This window comes from Phyllostomus hastatus, unplaced genomic scaffold (genome assembly GCF_019186645.2).
Source record: "Phyllostomus hastatus isolate PE091 unplaced genomic scaffold, TTU_PhHast_1.1 phas_scaffold_1066, whole genome shotgun sequence".
Classification (NCBI taxonomy): domain Eukaryota; kingdom Metazoa; phylum Chordata; class Mammalia; order Chiroptera; family Phyllostomidae; genus Phyllostomus; species Phyllostomus hastatus.
The window spans coordinates 24,289,218-24,311,616 of record NW_025334004.1 but is presented as its reverse complement, the minus strand read 5'-3'; the positions used below and the strand labels follow the sequence as shown (position 1 = coordinate 24,311,616).

The 22,399-nt window shown below is 39.2% G+C and overlaps 1 protein-coding gene across 1 annotated transcript in view; it reads right to left on the bottom strand.

The window, feature by feature from the left end:
* Positions 1 to 22,399, bottom strand: part of ATRNL1 (attractin like 1) — a 506,174-nt gene that overhangs the window by 365,450 nt on the left and 118,325 nt on the right. The window contains exons 16-18 of the mRNA XM_045854498.1: positions 19,810 to 20,023; positions 17,773 to 17,961; positions 10,093 to 10,311 (exon numbers count right to left, since the gene is read on the bottom strand). Coding sequence (XP_045710454.1) covers positions 10,093 to 10,311; positions 17,773 to 17,961; positions 19,810 to 20,023 — 622 coding nt within the window. The remainder of the gene's footprint in view (positions 1 to 10,092; positions 10,312 to 17,772; positions 17,962 to 19,809; positions 20,024 to 22,399) is intronic.

Below are 22,399 nucleotides of genomic sequence, written 5' to 3'. Positions count from 1 at the left end.
TAACAAACTCTAAATATGATAAATATGAAGAGATCAATAGACATATTACAATAAAAATGATAAAAGCCAAAGGCAAAAAGAAAATCTTGAAAGCAACAAGACAAAATATGACTCCTCACTTATAAAGAAGTCCAATGAGATTAACAACTGACTTTCACTCAGGAACAATGGAGGCCAGTAGGCAATGGGATAGTAATTCAAAGCTCTCCAAGAAAAACTATCAACCAAAAATTTTCTAACCAATAAACCTCTTTTCAAAAAATAATGTAAAATAAAGATATTAACAGATAAACAAAAGTTAAGAGAATTCATTGGCAGCAAATCCACCATACAAAAATTCTAACAATAGTTCCTCCAGATGAAAATACATAACCTCAGAGAGTAATTACTCTCCATATAATCAAAAAGAAAACACTGGTAATAGTAATTCTGTCATTATAAAAAAAGTAAAAATAATATTTTTTCTATCTTCTGTTATATAAGTTTTTAAATTTTATTTTAAAACATAGATGATGGTATAGCTGGGCATTTAAGATATAAAAATGTAATATACTTCCCAATGACAACAAAAAGAATAGAGTGGAAAAATCTATATTGAGATGAAGACATGACATGGTATTACTACATAGTAATTTAGATCCACAGGAACAAGACACGATATGGCATTACTAAATAGTGATTTAGATCCACAGGAACAAATGAAGAAAACCAGAAACAGTGAATACAAAGATTAATATGCCAAAAGCTATAAATACATACTTGCCCTCCTTTCTTCTCTCAGATCCTTTAAAAGACATAAAATTATATAAAAAAACTACAATTTATTGTTGATTTTGCAACATATAATATGTATAACAATACCACAAAAGAGGAAGAAAGAGAAAAGACCTATATAAATAAGTTAGATTCTTTCCATATACTAACCAGAATGAAGTTAGTATTAATCTGAGGCATATTTTAATAAAATGTAACATGGTAAACTCCACAGTAACCATTCAGAAAAATAACTCAAGAAATATAGTAAAAAATCACCAAATAAATCAAAATGTTACATTAGAAGAAAAGATTCACTTACTATAAAAAATTAATGAAGAAAAGAGGAACAAAACATCATGGGGCATATAGGGGAAAAATGAAAAGTAACACATAGATTCAACTATATAAATAATAATATTAAATCTGCATGGATGAAAATTCAATCAAAAGGCAGAGACTGGATAAAAATCAAAGATTTATGTATGTTATATCTACAAGAAACATATCTCAAGATACAAGTAGATTGAAAAATTAATGGATGGAAAAAGATATACTATTCAAACAGCAACCAACAGAATATTAGAATGGCTATACAAATATCAGATAAATAAACTTTTTAAAATGTTACTAGAGATAAACATCTTATAATTAAAAAAAGCAACCCATCAAGAAGATACAAAATTTGTAAACACATATATACCTAATAACAGAACATCTAACTACATGCAGCAAACACTGTCAGAAATTAAAATATCCAATTTAACATCAGCTGTTGGAGACTCCAATACCACACTTTTAATAATGAATAGAACAACTAGAAAGAAAATCATCAAGGGAACAGAAAACTTAAATAACACTATAAACCAAATCAAGGATACACTTTATATTATGTCATAAAACAAACACCAATAAATTTAAAAGGACTGAAGTCATATAGAGTGTGTTCTCTAACCACAATTGAATTAAATTAGAAATCAATAATTTGCCCAGAAAAAAAAACTTAGCAAACCACAAATATATTAAAATTAAACAACACATTCCCAAATAACCAGTGGCCCAAAAAATCAGAGGGAAATTAAAAATGTCAAGTAAATAAAAATAAAAACATAAAAATTTACAGAATGAAGCAAAAACACTGCTCAGAAAGAAATTTATGGTTGTACAAGCCTATACCAAAAAACAAAAAGAAGTCTCAAATCAACTTAACTCTACACCTTAAGAAACTAACAGATATATAGAACATTAAACTTAAAGCAAACAGAAAAAAAATATTAGTATGAAAATAGATGAAATGCAGAGTAGAAAAACAATATAAAATATCAATAAAGCCAAAAGTTTGTTCTTTGTAATGATCAATGAAATTGACAAAACTTTACTTACCAAATAAATAAATAAATAAAAGAGAGAAGACACAAATTATTAACATCAAGAATGAAAGAGAAGACACACTACTGACAAAGAGTGAGGGGAAGCATTACTGAAAAAAACCCCACTATAAACAACTCTATGACAATCTAGATAATTTAGGTAAAATGGGAAAATTCTTATAAAGTCACTAACAACCAAAACTGACTCAAGAATAGAATAGAAACTATAAATAAGTTGTATCAATAAGGAGATTGAGTTACTAATCAACAAGTTGTCAGAAAAGTATAACCCAAGATCAAGTGGCTTAAATAGTGAATTCTATCAAATGATTAAAGAAGAATGAACACTGATTATTCACAAACATTTCCAAAACAATCAAGCAAAGGAGATACTTCTTAACTCATACTATGAAGCCAATATTACCTGAACACAAAAAATAAGACAAAGTCATCACAAGAAAAGAAGATGACAGACTAATATCTTTTGTGATTACGGCTGTGAAAATCCTCAGCAGAACACTAGAAAACTGAATCAATTAGCATATAAAAAGGACTGTATACCATAACTAAGTGGAATTTATCCCAGGAATTCAAGATTCTTCAAACATATGAAAATTAATCAGGTAATACACCATACTGATACAGAAACAAAGGGAGAAAAATCCACAGGATCATCTCAATAAATGATAAATACTCAACATTAGGAATAGAAAAGAACTGTCTCAATTTGATAAAAGGCATGCATCAAAAATTCATAGCTAACATCATATTTAATGGTGAAAAACTGAAAGCTTTCCTTTTTATATCGGAATAAGTAAAAAATCTTGTCTCTTCTGTTCAACATTGTAGCAGAGGCAATAAAGGAAGAAAAAGAAATGAAAGAATTCAGATTTAAAAGAACATATGAAACTATTTGCAGATGATCTTACATATATAAAACTCTTAAGGAATCCATAAATAATTAATTAAGCTAATGAATGAGTTCAGAAATGTTGTAGGATAAAAGATCAATTACTAGAGAAAAATCAGTGTTATTCTTTTTCTGTACAGTTACAATGAACAATCCAAAAATAAAATTAAGAAAATAATACAACCTACAATAGCATCAGAAAAATATTAAATAATTAGGAATACATTTAACCAAAGAAATGGATGACTTGTACATTGAAAACTACAAAATATTGTTGAAATAAATTGATGGAAAGATATTCTGTATTAATGGATTGGGAGACCTAATATTATTAAGATACCAATTCATTCCAATTAATCTACAAATTTAATGTACTATCTATCAAATTCCAGCAGACTTTTTTTAATAGGAATAATTTCCTATTGTTACTCCTCTTGTCTAAGCAGATCCTAAAATTCATATTAAATCACAAAGGAGTCAGACTAGCCAAAACAATCTTGAAAAAGAACAGGAAAACTGAATGACTGAAATGTCCTGGTTTTAAAACATACTACAAAGATACAGTGATCAAACCAGTGTGGTATTGGCATAAGAATAGACATATAGATCACCGCAATAGAATTAGGTCCAGAAATAATCCCATAAATCTGAAGTCAACTGATTTTCAACAAGGATGCCAAGACCATTAAATGGGGAACATTAACTGCTTTAGCAGTAAATGGTGCTGGAATAACTTGATATGCACAGGCAAAAGAATGAATTTGAACACATACATCACACCATATATAGCAATAAACTAAATATGGACCGAAGACTTAAAGTAAGAGCTGAAATTATAAAACTGTTACCAGAAAAATATAGATGTAAATCTTCATTCCTTTGGATTACGTAACAGCTTCTTAGATCTGACACCCAAAGCACAAACAACCAACAGGAAAAAAAACCAGATACACTGGACATCATCAAAATAAAAAAAACAACAACTTTCCTGTCTCAAATGACAACGTAAAACCAGAAGAAACTAGAAGAAGTGATTAACAGAATTTAGCAAAACCAGATGATGTAGAATCATGAATAAAAATGCTTTAGTACAGTCAGCTTGGATGCTATGTTAAATACTAATAAACAAATGAAATGTAGATTTAAGAGAAAATTGGAAACACCTAAAGAAAGAATGAGTACATTGGAATACAGATCAAAGGAGGTGCAAGGAAAGAAAACATAGAAATGCCAGTCAGAAGTTAGGGACGCGGTGAAAAAGCCGAACAGTAGCGGAGTGAACTCCTGGAACAGAAAACAGTGACACGGGAGCAAGTGCCAAGGCTGAGGAGACAACGGCAGAAAACTTTACAAAAATGATGAAAAACATGAAGCCACAGAGTATAAAAGACAAAACTGATACTTAGGTGCATCATATTGAAATTACTAACATCCAAAAACTGAAAAGAAAAATCTATTTTAAAAAGTCCGAAGGAGGAAAAAGAACATACTGCTTTTAAAAGATAAACAACAGAGAAACTCTGAAGAGAAATGGAGGAAGCCAGAAGAAAAGAAAATTACATCTTTAAATTACTGAAAACTGTATCTGTCAACTTAGGATGCTATTTCCAGTAAAAAAAAAATTTGTCAAATATAGACACACATACACAATAAAAACCTTTTTCATAGACATGAAAGCAATAATTTAATGCCACAATGAGAAAATAAAAACACTGTATTTAAGTTAAAGTTCAACAAGCTAAAGATATATTATAGCAGAAGGAAATTCAGACCTATAGGGAAAAAACGACGATCACAGGAAATGGCCCATATACGGGTAAATAAAAATAATTTTTCTCTGCCCTGGTTTCTGTGGCTCAATGGATTGAGCACTGGCCTGCAAACCAAAGGGTCACCAGCTTGATTCCCAACCAAGGCACATGCCTGGGTTGTGGGCCAGGTCCCCAGTAGGGGGCGTGTGAGAGGCAACCACACATTGATGTTTCTCTCCCTCTTTCCTTCCCTTCCCCTCTGTCTAAAAAATTAAATAAAATATCTTTTAAAAAGTATTTTTTTCTTATCATTTTGTAAGAAAACTATTTAAAGCAAAAATAATAATGTATGGTTAATAACATATAAAAAAGTAAATTATATGGCAATAATTACACAAAGGACAGGAAGAAAACAAATAGAATTACACTGTTGTAATATTCTTACCTTATATATGAAGTAGAATAATACTGATTCAAGGTAGACTGTGATAAGATAAAGATGACTATTACAATCACTACAGCAGTCACTAAAAAAAACACAAAAGAGGTATAGCTAAAAATCCAACGAAAGTGATAAAAAAATGGACTTAAAAAACACTCAATTAATCCAAGAAAAGGCAAAAGGAGAAACAAAGAACAGAGGAAAAAAATAAAGAAAAAAATTTTAAACAAATACCATAATGGCATGACTTAATAATACTAATATTGTATTAAATCTGAATTGATTTCACACTCTGATAAAGGACAGAGATTGTCAAACTAGATTTAAAACAAACAAACAAAAAATACACAAGACCTATGTGCTGTTTTCAAGAGATTAACGGTAAATAAAAACACACTGACAGAAGACTTCCCCTGCTGCCCAGGAAGCATTAACCACTCGGATAAGTGACCTCTAGTGGTGACAAGCACACGGATGAAGCAGCCACTTTCGAATATCACAGGCAGCTCAGGAATGACACGCCCAGAGAAGGCAAACAAACTCTGACTACCTGGAAGAGATTAGAGGACGCAACCCAGCGAGGGAAACCCAAATAAGCGCCAGACGTCTCACTCAGTTGAGGAAACAAAGCTCAAAGTTCAGGGAGGTCACAGTGGCTGCCACTTGTGGAACAAAATACTACGGAAGAGAGGTTGCACAGCAGTCTGCAGAGAGGACCGAGTCTTTGACCAAATACTGAATTGAACGCAGTGCGAAACTCGGTGAACCTGGAGAAGGAGCCACCAGAAAACCCGCAGGTCAAGCAATGCCAGGACCTCACAGAGGACTGGGAATAGTCTGCATTCCCACTGGCCAAGGGGGAGAGATCTCCTAATCCAAAGGGCATTGTATAGAGCCCACAAAAAGGTACTCTTAGTGGGAATAAATTCTCACTGGACTCAGACTGCTATGTACAGGTCCTGACAAACCTTAAAAACAATTTTTTTTAAATTGATCATACAAATCCCACGTAACATAACTGCATGCCAGAATAAAGTGCAACACACTAAAAGAAATACAACAAAATTGAGTAATAAACTACAAAAATCACAATGCCTAGGATACCATACAAAGTAACTGAGCTGGAAATTCTGATCCATAATTAGTAGAAAAGATACATGTATCAGTAGAAACAGATGAAGAAATGGCACAAAAGATGGAATGAGCTGAGAAGGATTTTTAAAACAGCTATTAAAAGTATTATCCATATACTCAAGAATACAGAAAAAGAGAGAAATGGAAAATATCAAATAACTAAAATATGATTTCTAATGATGAACAATAAAATATGCAAAGTGAAAAATAAATTCACTGGGGAAAGAAAAGTCTTTTCATCAAATGGTGTCAGACACCTAGATACACTTGCAAAAGAATGAAGTCCCTTTCTGACAACACCTATAAAAGGTGATCAAAACAGATCCAAGACCCCAATGTAAAAGCTAAAACTATTAAACTTTTTTTATTTTTTAAATTGTTATGTATTGATTTTAGAGAGGAAGGAAGGAAGGAAGGCAAAGAGAGAAAGAGAGAGAAAGAAACATCAGTCTGTCATTCCACTTATTTGTGCATTCATTGGTTGCTTCTCATATGTGATCAAATCCACATCTTGGTGTATCAGGCCAATGCTCTAAGCAACTGAGCTACCTGGCCAGTGCGAAACCATTAAACCCTTAAAAGAAAAGACAGGCATAAATCTTTGGTATCTGATGTTATGCATGGTTTCACAGGAATGTCATCAGTAGCACAAGAAACAAACAAACAAAAAGTAGATAGGACAACAACAACATTAAAAGTGTCTGACTCAAACGACACTATCAAAAAAGTGAAAAGACAACCCACAGAATGGGAGGAAATATTTGCAAATCAATTTTTGATATGGGATTTGTATTCAGAATATATAAAGAATTCTTATAGTTCAATAACAAAAAGACAAATACCACAATTCGGCAATGGGCAAAGACTATGACAGACATTTCTCCAAAGAAGACACACAAGTGGCCAAAAGCACATACAAAAAATGTTCAGCATCATCAGCCAAGAAGAAATGGCAAATGAAAACCACAGGAGATACCACTTCACCATCTGGCAAAGCTGTGGAGTAACTGGAACCCTCGTGCACTGCTGGTGGGAACGCAAGACAACGCAGCAGCTTTCAGCCGGCCCGGCGGCTCCTCAGAAGGTCCAACCAAGTTCCCATTTAACCCAGATATTCCATCCCAAAGTACTGAAAACATGTCCACACATAAACTTGTACATAGATGTTCACAGAAGCATTATGCAAAAAGCAAAAAACCAGGAATGCCCTAATGTCCATGAAGTGCTGAATGGATAAGCAAAATGCGGTATCCTCCCATGACGGAAAATTACTTGTTAACAAGTCTACCGTGACATACTATGACATGAATAAACCATGAAAATGTTATGCATAGGGAAAGAAGCTAGTCACAAAAGACTACAATTGTATGATTCAATTTATATAAAATATCCAGAATAGGCAAACCCACAGAGACAGAAAGATTAGTGGTTGCCTGGGGCTGACAAGGGTAAGTGGGGGTTTAACATTCAGTGACTGCTAACAAGTATCTGGTTTCTGTTGGGGATGAAAAAATGTTTTTAAATTCACTGTAGTGTTGGCTGCATAATTCTGTGAATATAATAAAAACCACTGAATTATACACTTTAAATTTTTTAATTTATTGATATTTTGAGAGAGAGAGAGAGCGAGCACAGCATGGATTTGTTGGTCCAGTAGTTTCTGTATTCATTTGCCTCTTGTGTATGCCCTGGCTGGGGATCGAACCCACGACCTTGGAATATCAAGATGATGGCCCTACCAACTGAGCTACCCATCCAGAGCTGCTATACATTTAAATGAGTAAACTGTACGAAGTGATAGTCTTATGAGGAAATGAAGCTAGATTATAGTACTCAGTTATTTAATCAAACACTAATGATCACCTCTGGAGTGTGGCGGGGACCAGTACATACAATGGGATATTCCCTCTGATGATTAGGTATGTTGCGTGGCACAGCTGAGTTTAAAAAGAGATCATTCTGGATGAACCCAATCAGATGATCCCTTGCAAGGCATCGGAATCTACTTGAAGGAAGAGATTAAAAGGTGAGAGATGCCCTTTGAGTTTTGGGGACTCTACAGTACCAGCTGGAGATGAAGGGGGACGTCAGGGAAAGAATGTGAGTGTTCTTTAGAAGCTGAAGTGGTCGCAGCCAGCCAGCCAATGGGAAAACAGGCACCTCAGTCCCACAACTAAAAGGAACTGAATTCCACCCACAATATGAAGGAGCTTGGAAGCAGACCCTCCCCCAGAGCTTCCAAAGTAAACTCAGCCTGGCCGACACCTCGCGCTCAGCCTCTGGGACCTGGAGCACAGAAGCCAGCCAGGATCCGTTTAAGATTCAGATATGTTGTATGAGTCAACGGTTTGTTCTTTCTTGTTTTTATATGTATTTCAAAGGTCATGCAGCGGGTATGGTTTCACCCTGTGCCAGATCCCCTTGGTCCATCTGGTTTCAGAGCAACAAATCGCCGGCGTCACACCAAAAGCGAATTCTGACATAGTTTTTTTACTTTCCTGCTGCACAATTTTCAAGAGTGCGGGGGAAAGTTACTAATCAGACGTGCTGGCACAGCTCGGAAGTACAATACCCCAGAGGCACCAATCAGCCAATGGGGGACGAGAGTTTGTGCATAAATGCCGGATCCCCCTTGTGCCTTCATGAGTTTAACTCTGAGGAACCTTCCACATGGTTCTTCCTAGGTCCTTGGTGGGTCTGAGTCCACATTTCCCCGTGTAGGAGACACCTGAATAATGCACTTTGACGGGGTTTTTCTCTGTTCTCTGAAATTCTCTCCTATGTCAACGGTGTCTCCTAGGTTCACCTCCCAAATAAACGATCCTACCCAGTCCTGAGCCAGGCTGCTACCTGTTCTAGAACACTCTTTCCCCACATGTCCCCCGCATTTATTCCCTCATCTACATATTACTTGTCACCCCTCAGTGAGAGCTTCTCTTGCCACCCAATTTAAATAGCAAGCCTTACTTCCCCCTTCCTTGCCTTGTTTGTTTAATAGCACTCACCACCACCTAACTTACACGTATGTGTGTGTGTAACTAATTGTTAACTTCCATTAGAATACAGTTACTATGGATGCAATGATTTCAGTCTAATTTGTTCATTGGTATATGTCTAACATCTACAATACTCCTACACATAGTAGGCACTCAAAAATACATTGAATAAATTAATTTTTCAAGAAGGTTGATTTACTCAGTATTAGAGTAAATCAAGACTTCCTATGGGAGAGGACCTGAAAACTAGTAATTATTGACCTTCAACATTGAATGGTAGTGAATACCAATGGCAACTTTTCAAAACGAGGCCAGTGGACTTCATCATAGGAATTACAGAGAAAATTCCCATACTTAGTATGAATTTGACTGGACCCTCAGACTTACCTTTGAATTCTAAAACATTATAATACTAGGATAGAACACAGCTATAAGCCAACATTATTTCATCTAAACTATTGACATGAAACCCAATCTAATAATTATACGCAATGCATCTGGTTACTCTGTTTAATGATTCCAAACAGAATACCATCTATGCAACAGAAATGAGTATAGGGAAGAATATTTTTTTATCACTGAATTTTGAGCCTCATCTTCATTGTTATTTTTTTGTATATATTTATGACAAGAAAGGGAAAAAATATTTTTGGTTTTGAAATTGTTTGAACAATAATTTGATCGAAAAACAGAACTGTTGGAAAACCTGAAACTGTTTTCATCGCATTCTTATTACCTGGACACTGGATAAAGGACCACTCGTAGTTCTTTTCTTTGGGACAAAGGCTGGTGTCAAGAACCACCTCGTTGTTGTGCATTCCAACAAGCTTCAGGGGTCCTCGGGAAGACCCTTCGACGCAGTGTCCTCTCCCCGTATTGCTGGGGTCGTTGCACCAGCCGCACCCAGGCTGCTCCAGACACTGTCCGCAGGTTCTCAAGCCGGAGCAATTCTGGGCTGCAAGATCAGAGCATGAACAAGCACGTTATAGGACCTTACATTCAAACAGAACTGTAAGCTAATGGAAAAATAAACATGATCTGAAAAAGAGCCCAGAGAAGGTCATCTGTAGTTTAAACAGTCCTGTAACAACGTCTAACGAGCAACTACTTAGCCCAAAGAAAACATTCACCATGAGCAAAGAGGAGATAAAGGAGACTTGAGGTTAAAAATGTGTGGTGACTCTGATGCGGAGGAAAATGAAGTCAGAACTTAAAGCCTCTTGAACTCTGCCAGGATGAGGACCCTCCAGGAGCCTATTCAGGGTCCTGAGGCCCCCATTTCCCCTTGTCTGGGATGTAGAGCCTCATCAGCTGTTCCCGTACCTAGTGAGGGCCTTCAAGGAAAATCTGCTTCCGCTCAGCGTGCAGGTGATGCCTGTCCGTCCCCTGCGAGAGCCAAGCCACATCGGGACTGCCTCGCATGGACGATGCTCTCTCCAGGGGTCCGAGACACCAGTATTTGGCTACCGTGTGATGAGTGAACTGGATCTCACCCAGACAGCCCAGCTGAACGGGCACGTGGAACCCGGGTCCTCTGCCTCATTCAGGCAACCAGCAGCACAGGCTGACTCGGACTTGCAGGGCTGCAGAATCTATCACTCCGAGGCTCACTCACTGAAGCTCAACCTTTTTTGTTTAACTGACGTGTAACCTATGACCCTCAACAAAGCCTATCAAGACCGGGAAGCCTTTTCCAAGGATGAACTTACTAGATACTCTGCCACCCTGGTTTATAACAGTTCCTGCATATCTGACATTGGGCTGAGACTTTATTACATTTACTGAGATTTTGCTCAGTGGCAAACTCTACAGGTACACTTCGTCTTGGAAATTGTGTATCCACAGAAGACGGTGACACAGGGACAAGGCACCATGAACAATGACTTCTGGTCACACTTTTTCCCCAAGGGGGAAAAGAAGGAAGATTTCTGGCAGACTCAATTTCACTGCTGTGGGAGTAATAACTTAATTGCCACTCGGTGTTGTAGTGTCACTGGAAACAAAAACGCTCCTCAGACTGCTGCAGACAATGGCGCGAGCGTCTCAGTGAACATCAGGAATTCAATATGAATTCACAATTCACTGTGCGGGGGTAATAGGATATTGGGTTAAAGTACTCATCAATTACAATGTGATTTGTTGTTACGAATTTTTTGCATGCGAAGCATTTCAGAGATTGGATGTAAGAAGGTGGAAAATGAATACCGTCTCTTCTGTTTCTTTAATGATAAAATTAAAATATGAAGAATATTCTTTGAGTCATTAAACACAAGTGAGTAATGTTAACCCTGTGGAAAATTCATTCCTGAGCATTTAATGCTGACTCAAAAACTGACAGAGTCTAATGGTTTTCCTTTTTCTTACAGAAAACAATAATGACATGAAAGCTAAGTTATGGATGGTACAGAAGCTATGTATGAGCTACAAGAAACTAGAGCAATCATTTTTACTTTATTTTAGGCTTCTGAATGATTAAGTTGTAAATTCTTTACTACGGTTTTAATGCATAGAAACATTTGAAAAATCAATCTGTAAGAAATTATGTCATCAAATGATGACTGAAGATTTCCGGTTTCCAGGCCAGCAGGTAAGGAGCTTAGAAGTCTCCACTCCATCCTAACGAAAAGTGAAAAAGCAGCACAAACTCAAAGACCACCAATTCTTCTTAGACCCATCAGAGAAGTGAGGTCTCGGGGCACAACACTACCCTTCAACTTGCACAGACAGACAGGTGGACAGGGAGCATCTCAGTTTACCAAGGTTACCTCTGCGGGCACCAGGGCCAGGGTAAGCCATCCGAGCTGTCATTGATGCACTGCTGGAGGCTGACTGCGAGAATTCAAGTCTCCAGGGGACCCAGTCACAGGAGGGACCCACACCTCTGGGAGCTTTATCTCCAGGAGCTCTGCCAGGTCCCCCTGGGCAATATCCAAGAAAAAGCCCCCTGTGCTCCAAGCAGGGGGGAAAGGAAAAGGAATGACTTTAAGATATGCCAGAATATTCTGTTCTTCTGAACAAACCCTTGGAGAAACTATTTAAGAAAGTCTGACCAGCTGGGGTTTTATCAGATCCTACCTCACCCAATTACAGGGAAATACCCAACACTAGCATGGGACGGGAAAGAGAAATGCACAGACTCAGCTCCCCGCAGCAGCCATCCCATACCATCCAAGAGGGGGAAAATACCAGGGAGCTCGTGAAATTCACAGTATGGGGCAGAGGCCCACCGAAAGACTGAGACCTGATCACAGAACTATAAAATACTTCCCCTCCTTCACACCTTTCCACCACATCACTAAGGTCAACTTCCAGCACTTTCTGTGACCCGCATATCATATCTGGCTATCAAGAAAAAATTCCAAGGCATATGGAAAGGCAAAAAAACCCCACCAATTCAAGACACTGAACGAGCATCGGCCCAGACACGACAGGGATGCTGGAATTACCAGACCAGGAATTTAAAACAGCTCTGATGAACAGGCCGTGGGCTCTAATGGGTCAAGTCAACAGCATGCAAGAACAGATGGGCCAAGGAAGCAAAGTGACACGTAAGAAAATTGAGATGACCTTGGGTTTGGCGATACTTTAGTTATGACACCAAAGGCACAACCCATGAAAGAAAGAATTGATAAATAGAACTTCATTAAAATTCAAATGTATTCTTCTCTGCAAAAGGCACTGTTGAAGACATGAAAAGGCAAGGCATACACTGAGAGAAAATATTTGAAAAAGATACATCTGATACACAACTCTTAAAACTCAGTATAAGAAAACACAAAACCCATTTTAGAAAATGGGCTAAAGACACCTTGCCAAAAAAAGATACACAGATGGCGAGGATGAAGAGGAGCTGCACAACTTACGTCATCAGGGAACGCAAACTAAAACAACAGTGATACCACCAGGCACCTGTATGAAACGGCCAACACCCAGAACACTGACACCACCAAATGCTGGAGACCATGCGGAACTGGAGGGAAACACAGTAACCCCCAATCACTGGCAGTGGGAGTACAAAATGCAAGAACTTTTACAGGCAGTTCGGCCATTTCTACAAAATGAAACATACTTTACCATACTATCCAGCAATCACGCTCCTTGCTCTTCCCCACAGAAACTGAAAATGCACGTCCACATAAAGACCTGCACGTGGGTGTGGACAGCAGCTGTTCGCACAATTGCCAGAACTGGGAAGTGCCCAAGGTGTCCTTCAGTAGGTGGACGGATAAGTAAACTGTGGTACATCCAGACAAGGGAATACTATTCAGCTCTAAAAATAAATGACCTATCATGAAAAGACATTTAAAAACGTAAATATATATTACTAAGTGAAAGAAGCCAATTGAAAAAGGCTATATTCTGTATGATTCCAACTATATCACATTCTGAAAAAAGGCAAAACTATGGAGACAGTAAAGAAATAATAATAATGATTGCCAAGAATTAGGAGAAAGTGGGGGATGAAGAGGCAGGGCGCTGAGGACTTTCAGGGCCGTGGAACCACAGCGTATCATACTCTAATGATGGACACGCACCACTCTACATGTGTCGACCCCCACAGAATGGACCTCACCTAGGGCTACCCTTGATGTGAACCACAGCCTTGGGCGACAGCGGTGTGTCAGTGCGGGTAGCCAGTGCAGCTAATGCAGCACTCCGGTGGGGGTGCTGGCCACAGGGGAAGCTGTGCATGTGCGGGGGGAGGGGTGGGGTGGGCGGGGCAGAGGGTGTATGAGAAACCTGTTCCTTCCTCTCAATATTGCTGTGACTGCACCGAGTCCTAAAAATAAAACTTAATTAATTTAAACAAAAGATCACCTTCCCTAACTGTCAAGAAAAAAAAAGTTTAAATCAAGCATATACATAAACCTCTAAAATACTGGAAAAAATATAGATTTCTAGCCCTGGCTGGTGTAGCTCAGTGGATTGAGCACAGGCTGCGAACCAAAGCATCGCAGGTTCCATTCCCAGTCAGGGTACATGCCTGGGTTGCAGGCCACGGCCCCCAGCAACCGCACATTGATATTCTCTCTCTCTCTCTTTCTCCCTCCCTTCCCTCTCTAAAAATAAATAAATAAAATCTTTAAAAAATCTTTTAAAAAAAGGCCATTTTCATATTAAAAATATAGAGAGAGATTTCTGAGATGTATACTACATTCTTATGTTTCTTATTCCATTTTCACCATATCAATTTAATTACATTTTTATTTGAGCTTTTATATATTAAGAACTAAATCTTCCATTATTGCTTCAAATAATCCCCTTGGATTTCATTTTCACAAATAGAATATCCAGCTCCTTAAAATATATTAATTATTAATAATTCCAGTTATTAGCAAAGCTTTCTTAGAAACCATCAGGCAAAATTTGTCTTAAAATATATTTCTCCTCTTCAATTTGTGAATTTTAAGCATTACTATTACAATATAATAACTGGATAATACTGAAGAATATTGCAAACTCCCTATTTGTTTCTCATGTGCAAGGAAAAGTTGCCCTCAGGTTCCATTTACTGGAAAACCTCGGATGAGACAAAGTATAATGCCTCACTTCCCACGGGGATGCACAGGGCACAGAATTGTAAAAGCTGTGAGACAAAATCTTAGCAAAGAGATGGAAAATACAACTGAATTTGAAAAATACTGAGATATCTAGAAATCCTAACAACTGTTTACTCTCTGGATATATTAAATAGGAGAAAAAATAAGAAAGTAAAGAACATTTTTAAAAAGTGAAGAAACTACTCTTCAGATTGAAAACCAATGAGAGTCCCTTTTTAAAAATCCACATCAACTGCTGGAAAACAATTTAAACAAACTACAAAATTCTATTCCAACTGTAAAGAAAAATATCTTAAAAGCTCTCAAAGAAAGGGAAAAACTGTTCCCCAAAGAAATGAACATTAAATTGGCCCGAGAAGCTGATCCCCATCAAATGCTAGAAGTTCTAAGGAGAGAATTATTTAGAACTCCACATTCACGCCAATCTGTCATTCTATCAAAAATATTAATACACTTTTAGACATGCAGACACTCAAAAAGTGTACCAGCCACAGATGTATTTAGACAGAATTACTGAAGACTATTCTCCAAAAGATGAGCAGGTGAGAACGAAGAAATGAGATATAAGACAGATTTGGGAGTGGAGAAGACAATGTAGACCTAACTCGAAGCAATTTTTAGAAATTTCTTGAGAGTCGAAGAGCTTGGGTACTTCTCAAACTCCCTTTTCCCTACCTGTTAGCCTTTTCTATTGTAAAATATAACACACATACAGAGAGGTACACAAATTGTGATATAATATATAAATTACAATATAATACAATAAATTACTGTAAATAAATATTTTGCACCTGCACCCAGCCCAGAAGTGCACCCCTACCTCCTTTGCATCCTTTTCCCAGTCAGCACCCCCAATCTTCTCCCAGGAGTATCTGCTGACCTTCATAAGAGTAACTTTTTGCCTTACTCCAGAGCTAAATATTCATTGCTGCACCATATAATGCAGCTCTGACTACTTTTGTATTTCATGTCCGTAAGTGGAGTCATATAGGATGTAATCTTTTCTTTCTGGCTTCTTTCACTGAGTACAAATGGGGTTGGAAAGACAAACGTGACCATCGCAGCAAGACAGGCTGAGCACCCGTCTCCAGCACTGATACTCGACCTCCTGGGCAGCTGGCTCCTAGTTAGAAGATGTTTCCAGTGGTAGCGAGACCACGGTGTGCCTGCAGCAACCCCACTGCCGCACACGTGATCAACACATGTGATCAGACACACCACCGTTCCTTATCAAAGCTCCTGAGAAGGAACAGAGGCAGGGGGGCCAGCCTATGAGGTGTCCAGCCACACCCACCCCAGGAACACCTCTCACTGCATGCCGAGAGGCTATGAGAACAAAATGCACGCGGCAACCGCAGCCTGCACGCTCCAGCCTGTGCAGTGGCACTCCTCTGTCTCAGTCCTCACTGGCCACAGTGGTGCCCAGTAAGAAGCATATACGGGTTTGGCTGGATCCCTGGGGGAAAAGACATCCTCCTCAGGCAATGCAGGAAGGTATGAAAAAATCAGTGAGTCTCCACCAGCATTGTCTTAAGCTGATGGCCACCTCTGAATGAGGTCGCTCCTCCAAGCCAGAAGGGCTGGTAACTGGAAGACCATGTCGTCCGAGAGCCACTGGGTCCCAGCTCAAGCCACACAACAGTGGATTCACCACCAAAAAGACTCTCAGAATGATGGAGCTGCTCTTCAAGCAAGCAGCTCTTCATCTGGCAGGAAAACCCTGAGAGCGCAAGAGAAGAATGAAAGGAACACTACATGGCAGATCATGCACACTGCTGCGGGACAGTCACGATGTCCCACAATTGCGTGGTCAGTGCCGGCTCCGACAGAAGGAATGCGAGGAAGCCAATGGGCTCATGAGCAAGTCCAGGAGGAACTGAAGAAAGTGACAGGAACAGCTGTGTTATGGGCCCACACTACCAGGAAACCTGCACGTGGCCACTTCCAGGAGGGACGCCTCGACTAGCAAGGGCCTGACTGAGACAAGTGGCTTCTAACTTCTCCCAAGCAAAGGTGGCCACACGTGGTCTCCAGCTCCTACAAGACCACCAAGTGCAGTCAGTAGTAGTATGCAATTCCCTTGGCGGTGACATCCGGATGCAGCTTGTCTTTGCAAGAAAAGCCACTGTCAGAACCACATGGTGCCCAGGACCACCGATGCTGTTGGGTGTGTCCTCATCCTACAGTCCTTATAACACAGGACACCAAGGAGGGGGCGGGGCCTTCTCCTGAAACACGCCCACAGCAAGTCCAGAACTGCCCTGTCGACAGGACTCACCGCACGCGGCCCAGGCTGCATCCCGCCTTTGCAGCAGATGTGCCACCACCGACAGGACATTCGTGCCCCGAAATGTCACACTTGCATCTGATGATTTAAAAGGGCTTAATTTGAACTTAACCCTGAAGAAACAATTAGACAAATCTGGGTTGTGAAACTTACCAAACAACTGGTATAGGTTCTTAAAAAAAAAAATAATAATAATCACAGACAGGTAGGAAAGAGACCACCTGGGAAGTGGGCTAGATTAAAGGAGACCAAAGAAAGACAGCGAAGTGATCTGTGATCCTGGACGTGAGCCCTGTGGGGAAACGTTTGTCTGAAACACACAGAGTTCGGGGGAGGACAAATGTGGCAGAATGCTAATACGCAGAGTAAGATGCTACCTAGTGGAACTCAAAATGATGGCATAATATAAATCAGGAGCTGGCAGCATTACTAGGTGTCAAAACAAACTGTAATAGTATTTACTCGCGTCTCCTTTAACTTCCTCAAATGTTCCAGTCCCCTGTCCACCCCAGAAAGGGGCCGAGGCTGCGGTTCAATGCGGAGTCACTGCAGACAAATAAATACTCACGGGAGCAGGTGGCGGTCTGCCACTCCAGGCACTGCCCGTAGGGGAACGAGATGATGTACGCGTTGGAGTCCACGCAGCGCTTGGTGCTGCTGCACCACATGCACTCCATGCCGTTGCTGGTGCAGTTGGAGCAGGAGGCCCGCAGAGAGCACGGCGTTTTGCATATCCTCGCGCTCTGATTGGGGCTGACTGCAACGACCCACAGATACGAGTGTTTTATTTGTAAGTGCATTCTAACACAACTAAATGGACTGCATGGGCTTTGCCGTTTGGGGGATATTTCCATTAAGCCACGTGTGGGATAAAAATTAAAGCCCAGATGGCATGATGATATTAAAAATAAAGATGAGACGTAATACAATATATTACAGGACTGTACACTTAAAACCTATATAATTTTATTAGTCAATGCCACCCCCAATAAATTCAATATTAAAAAATAAAAATAAAGATGACATATCAATATTTCTTCAATTTATTATCACATTTAAAATTCATAATTTCTGAAAATGTTTAATCCTTTGCAAAGTACATAAAGGTGTATAAAGTTAAAACTATAACTCTGAATTGTAACACCTGACCTAGTGTTTCTACCTAATGGCTAGAACTCCGTATACGATCATTATTTACCTTCCTTGCCACAATCACATAAATGCTCCACACATTATCAAAGCAAACATCCTGTCAGTGAATATGTTACTTGTATAAATAATAAAAATAAAATAATTTACTATAAAATCTTTACATAGAATACAGTATTTATCACACGCATTAGGATGATTTTAAAAAATGTTGACAAGGAGCTGAGGAATTCAGAACCTTTGCGCATGGCTGCGGGGAATGTAAAACGGTGCGGCATCTATGGCGGCCAGGATGACAATTCCTCAAACACTAAACACAGAATTACCGGGTGAGAGAGAAATTCCACTTTCGGCCAAAGGCGTGAAAGCAGGAACCGGGACAGACATTGGTACACCAATATCCATAGCATCATCCTTCACAACAGCCAATAGGTAGAAGTAACCCAAGTGTCCGTCAATGAATGGAGAAATGGACAAACAAAATGTGGTATATCCATACAGTGGATAATCATTCAAAGTAAAAAAGAAGTAAAATCACGACACAGACGGACTTGGCTATATGGTACAACGTGGATGAGCTTTGAAGACATGATACTAGGGGAAGTAAGCAATCACAAAAGGACATACACCTTATGACCCCACATAGGAGGTGCCTGGAATAGTCAGACTCGTAGATACAGGAAGTCAAAGGTGGTTGCCAGCGGTAGGGGACCAGGGCGTGGGGAGTTACTGCTTAATGAGCACGGGGTTTCAGTTTGGGAAGATGAAAGGTTCCGGAGATAGCCAGTGTTGACAGATGCACAACAAGAGCATGCACTTAATGACACTGAACTCTACGTTGAAAAAGGGGTCTAGAAAGTCAATTATATCTTAATAAAACTGAAAAAAATGGGTTAAAATTGTACATTTTATGTTACATATATTACCACACAAGAAATGCAATATTGGTTTAAACAGAGAAAAGAATTCAATATCCTTTTCTCACTTCACTTAACAAAAACCTACTTCAATAGATGTAACAAAAATGTTTCTTTTTACTTTCCAGTTGTAGTATAGATATGCAAGATTAAATTGGTTTTAAATTAGCTAATAATCTTAAAGATAAATCTTTCTCCCAAAGACTATTATCATAAAAGTAAAAGACATTAAGAAATGAAGATATCTGAGTATACTATAATAACTATGACCATATGTTCAGAATGTCACTATTTCAACAACAACAAAAAAAACAGACTGTACATAAACGATGAAATGTATTCTTTCCACAAGTTAATGCCAGGGTCACTAATAGTCAGTGGGGAATGTGGGTCAATTTAAAAATCTCTGTGGGGAGCAGCATCATAAAAAGATGGCAGAAGTCACTACAGCCCCACAAACTGTCACACCCTGGAAGGGGTGGTGGAGAGACGGGTTGGAACCACGTCTCCAAGAAAGACCAGGCTGCAGAGCTACTTACCAATGGCTTTTTCACAGACAAGGCCGTCCACCATGGAGGTGCAAGGGTTGGCTTTCAAGCCGGCCACCGCGGCCCGCTCCAGGTAAGCGCAGAACCCAGAATCGTTCGGTTCACCCGGGAGCCACTGCAGTGTCGTGTTTGTAAATGAAGACATGTCTTCCCATCCCCAGTAGGATATATTGATCTTGCGCAAGCCCACCCAAGGTGACAGTTTCTGTCAACGACACCAAGAAGGGCGTTAGAGAATAGTTAGGTATAAAAATACTGTGTCGTATTCCTTAGCAACTGGTACATGATCATTAAAAATGACACTGGAAAACATACAGAACTGCCTTTCTAAGGGCCGCCACTGCCACGGCTGACCGACAATGACAGCTCATTCTGGAGAACAGTGGGGACGAGAACACTATTTTTAACTGCACTGTGTGTTCAGCTGCATGACTGGGGTTACTGGTTAGCCCTTGAGAACTTCAGTTTCCTCTTCTATTCAAAGGACATATAAACACCTATCTTATGAAGCCAGATCATTAAAAAATGTAACACATTCCCGCTGCAGTGACAGCCACCGCTGCTATGACTACTGGAACCACCAGCAGCGGTGGAATCGGTTACGGAGGAAGTGTCTACACAGAAGTTGCCGTAGATGGGCTGTGGGGACCCAGAAAACAGCATCGACAGGCGGTGCAGAGGGGCTGGGTGACAACTCTGTGACAGGTTCACGAAAGGACTGAGAATAACAGCGCCTCTCCTGGTCCCGACTCCTACTACTACATTAGGACTTACAGGTAATTGTAGGTAAATCAATGGCATCTATCTTCATTATCAAATAAATTTTTAAAAAAGAATGAAATCTTTGACTCTTGTGCCTGAAATTTAATCTGCGGAGGGTGGCAAATGTCCCAAAACTAAACATTCTTAGTGCTGTCTCTACTGTGTCCAAAGGAGGTGGCACGTAATATGGGATCTGTATTTACGTGCCTTATTTTAACCATTACTCAATTTTCAGATGTTTTTCTCGTGACAATCAAAAAATAATGATATATTCTTGGTCCAAGTTACTTTCTTTGCAAAACTCGATGAGACTATCTTTTTCTTTTCTTGTTTCTACTTCAGACTTATGCTCCTTTTTTGAGAGATTGTTATTTTTTTTCAAGCTTTCTTGAGAAATAATTGACAAGAAGTATACATATTTAAGGTGTACAAGGTGACATTTCGGTATTCCTGTGAAATTACTACCACAATCAAGCTGATTAACATAACGCAGCGCCTCATACAGTTATTTTTTTGTATGTGGTGATAACATTTAAAATATACTGTCTTGACAAACTTCTAATATACAAAACAGTATTAACTATAGTATCTATATTGCACATTAGATCTTCAAAACTTATTTATCCTGGATAACTGACACTTTGTCCCCTTTGACCTACATCCCCACATTCCCCCCAACCCCAGCCCCCAGCGCCGGGCCACCACTATCCTACTCTCTCTGCTTTTGTGAGTGCAACATTTTATAGACTCCACATATAAGTGAGATTATACACTATTTGTCTTTCTGTGTCTGGCTTATTTCAAATAGAATGAAGTCCTCCGAGTTCACCCATGTTGTTGCCCATGTCAAGCTGTCCTGCTTTTTAGGGCTGAGTAATATGCCATTGTATACCTCCCATTTTCTTTATCCGGTCATCCACTTTTTTTCTTTATCCGGAGGGAACCTCTGGTTGTTGCCTTGACCACTGTGAACGATGCTGCAATGAACATGAGGCTGGGCGGGGGGCAGATGTCTCTCCAAGGTGCTGATTTAATTCCCTTTAGATATCTATACCCAGAAGCAGAACTGCTGGATCATATGGTATTTTTAATGTTTTCAGGAACTGCCATACTGTTTTCCAAGTTGACTACACCAATTTGCCTTGCTACCAATAGTGTACGAGGGTTCCCTTTCTGCCACATCTTTGTCAAAACTTATTTCTTGTCTTTTTCATAACAGCCACTCCAACAGGTGTGAGGTGATATCCCAGTTGCTTTTAATTTGCATTTCCCTAGTGAATAGCGATGCTAAGCTTTCTAGCACATAGAATCACATGCCTGTTGACCATCCGTGTCTTCTTGGGAAAAACGTTCACTCATGTAATTTACCCTTTTCTTAACTGAGTTATCTTCCTTCCCATTGAGTTGAGTTCTTTATGTATTTTCAAAACTAACTCCTCATCAAAGTATGGTTTACAAACATTTTCTTCCATTCTGTAGGTTTCTTCTCCCCCTGTTGATGGTTTCCTTTGCTGTTGGGTTGACGCCATCCTATGTGTCTATTTTTACTCATGGTGACTGTGTTTTGGGAGTCATAACCAAGAAAACCATTGTCCTGGCCAGTGTCAAAGGATGTTCCCCATGTTTTCTTTTTATAATTTTGAAGCTTCAGGTGTTATATTTACATCCTTAACCAATTTTTATGTTTGTATGTGGTATGAGATAAGGATCCATTTCCATCCTTCTGCGTGAGGATATCCAGCAACTTTCGGAACAGATGTCCTTTCCCCATTGTGTGTTCTTGACGCCTCTGTCAAATATCGATTGATCGTAAAATGCA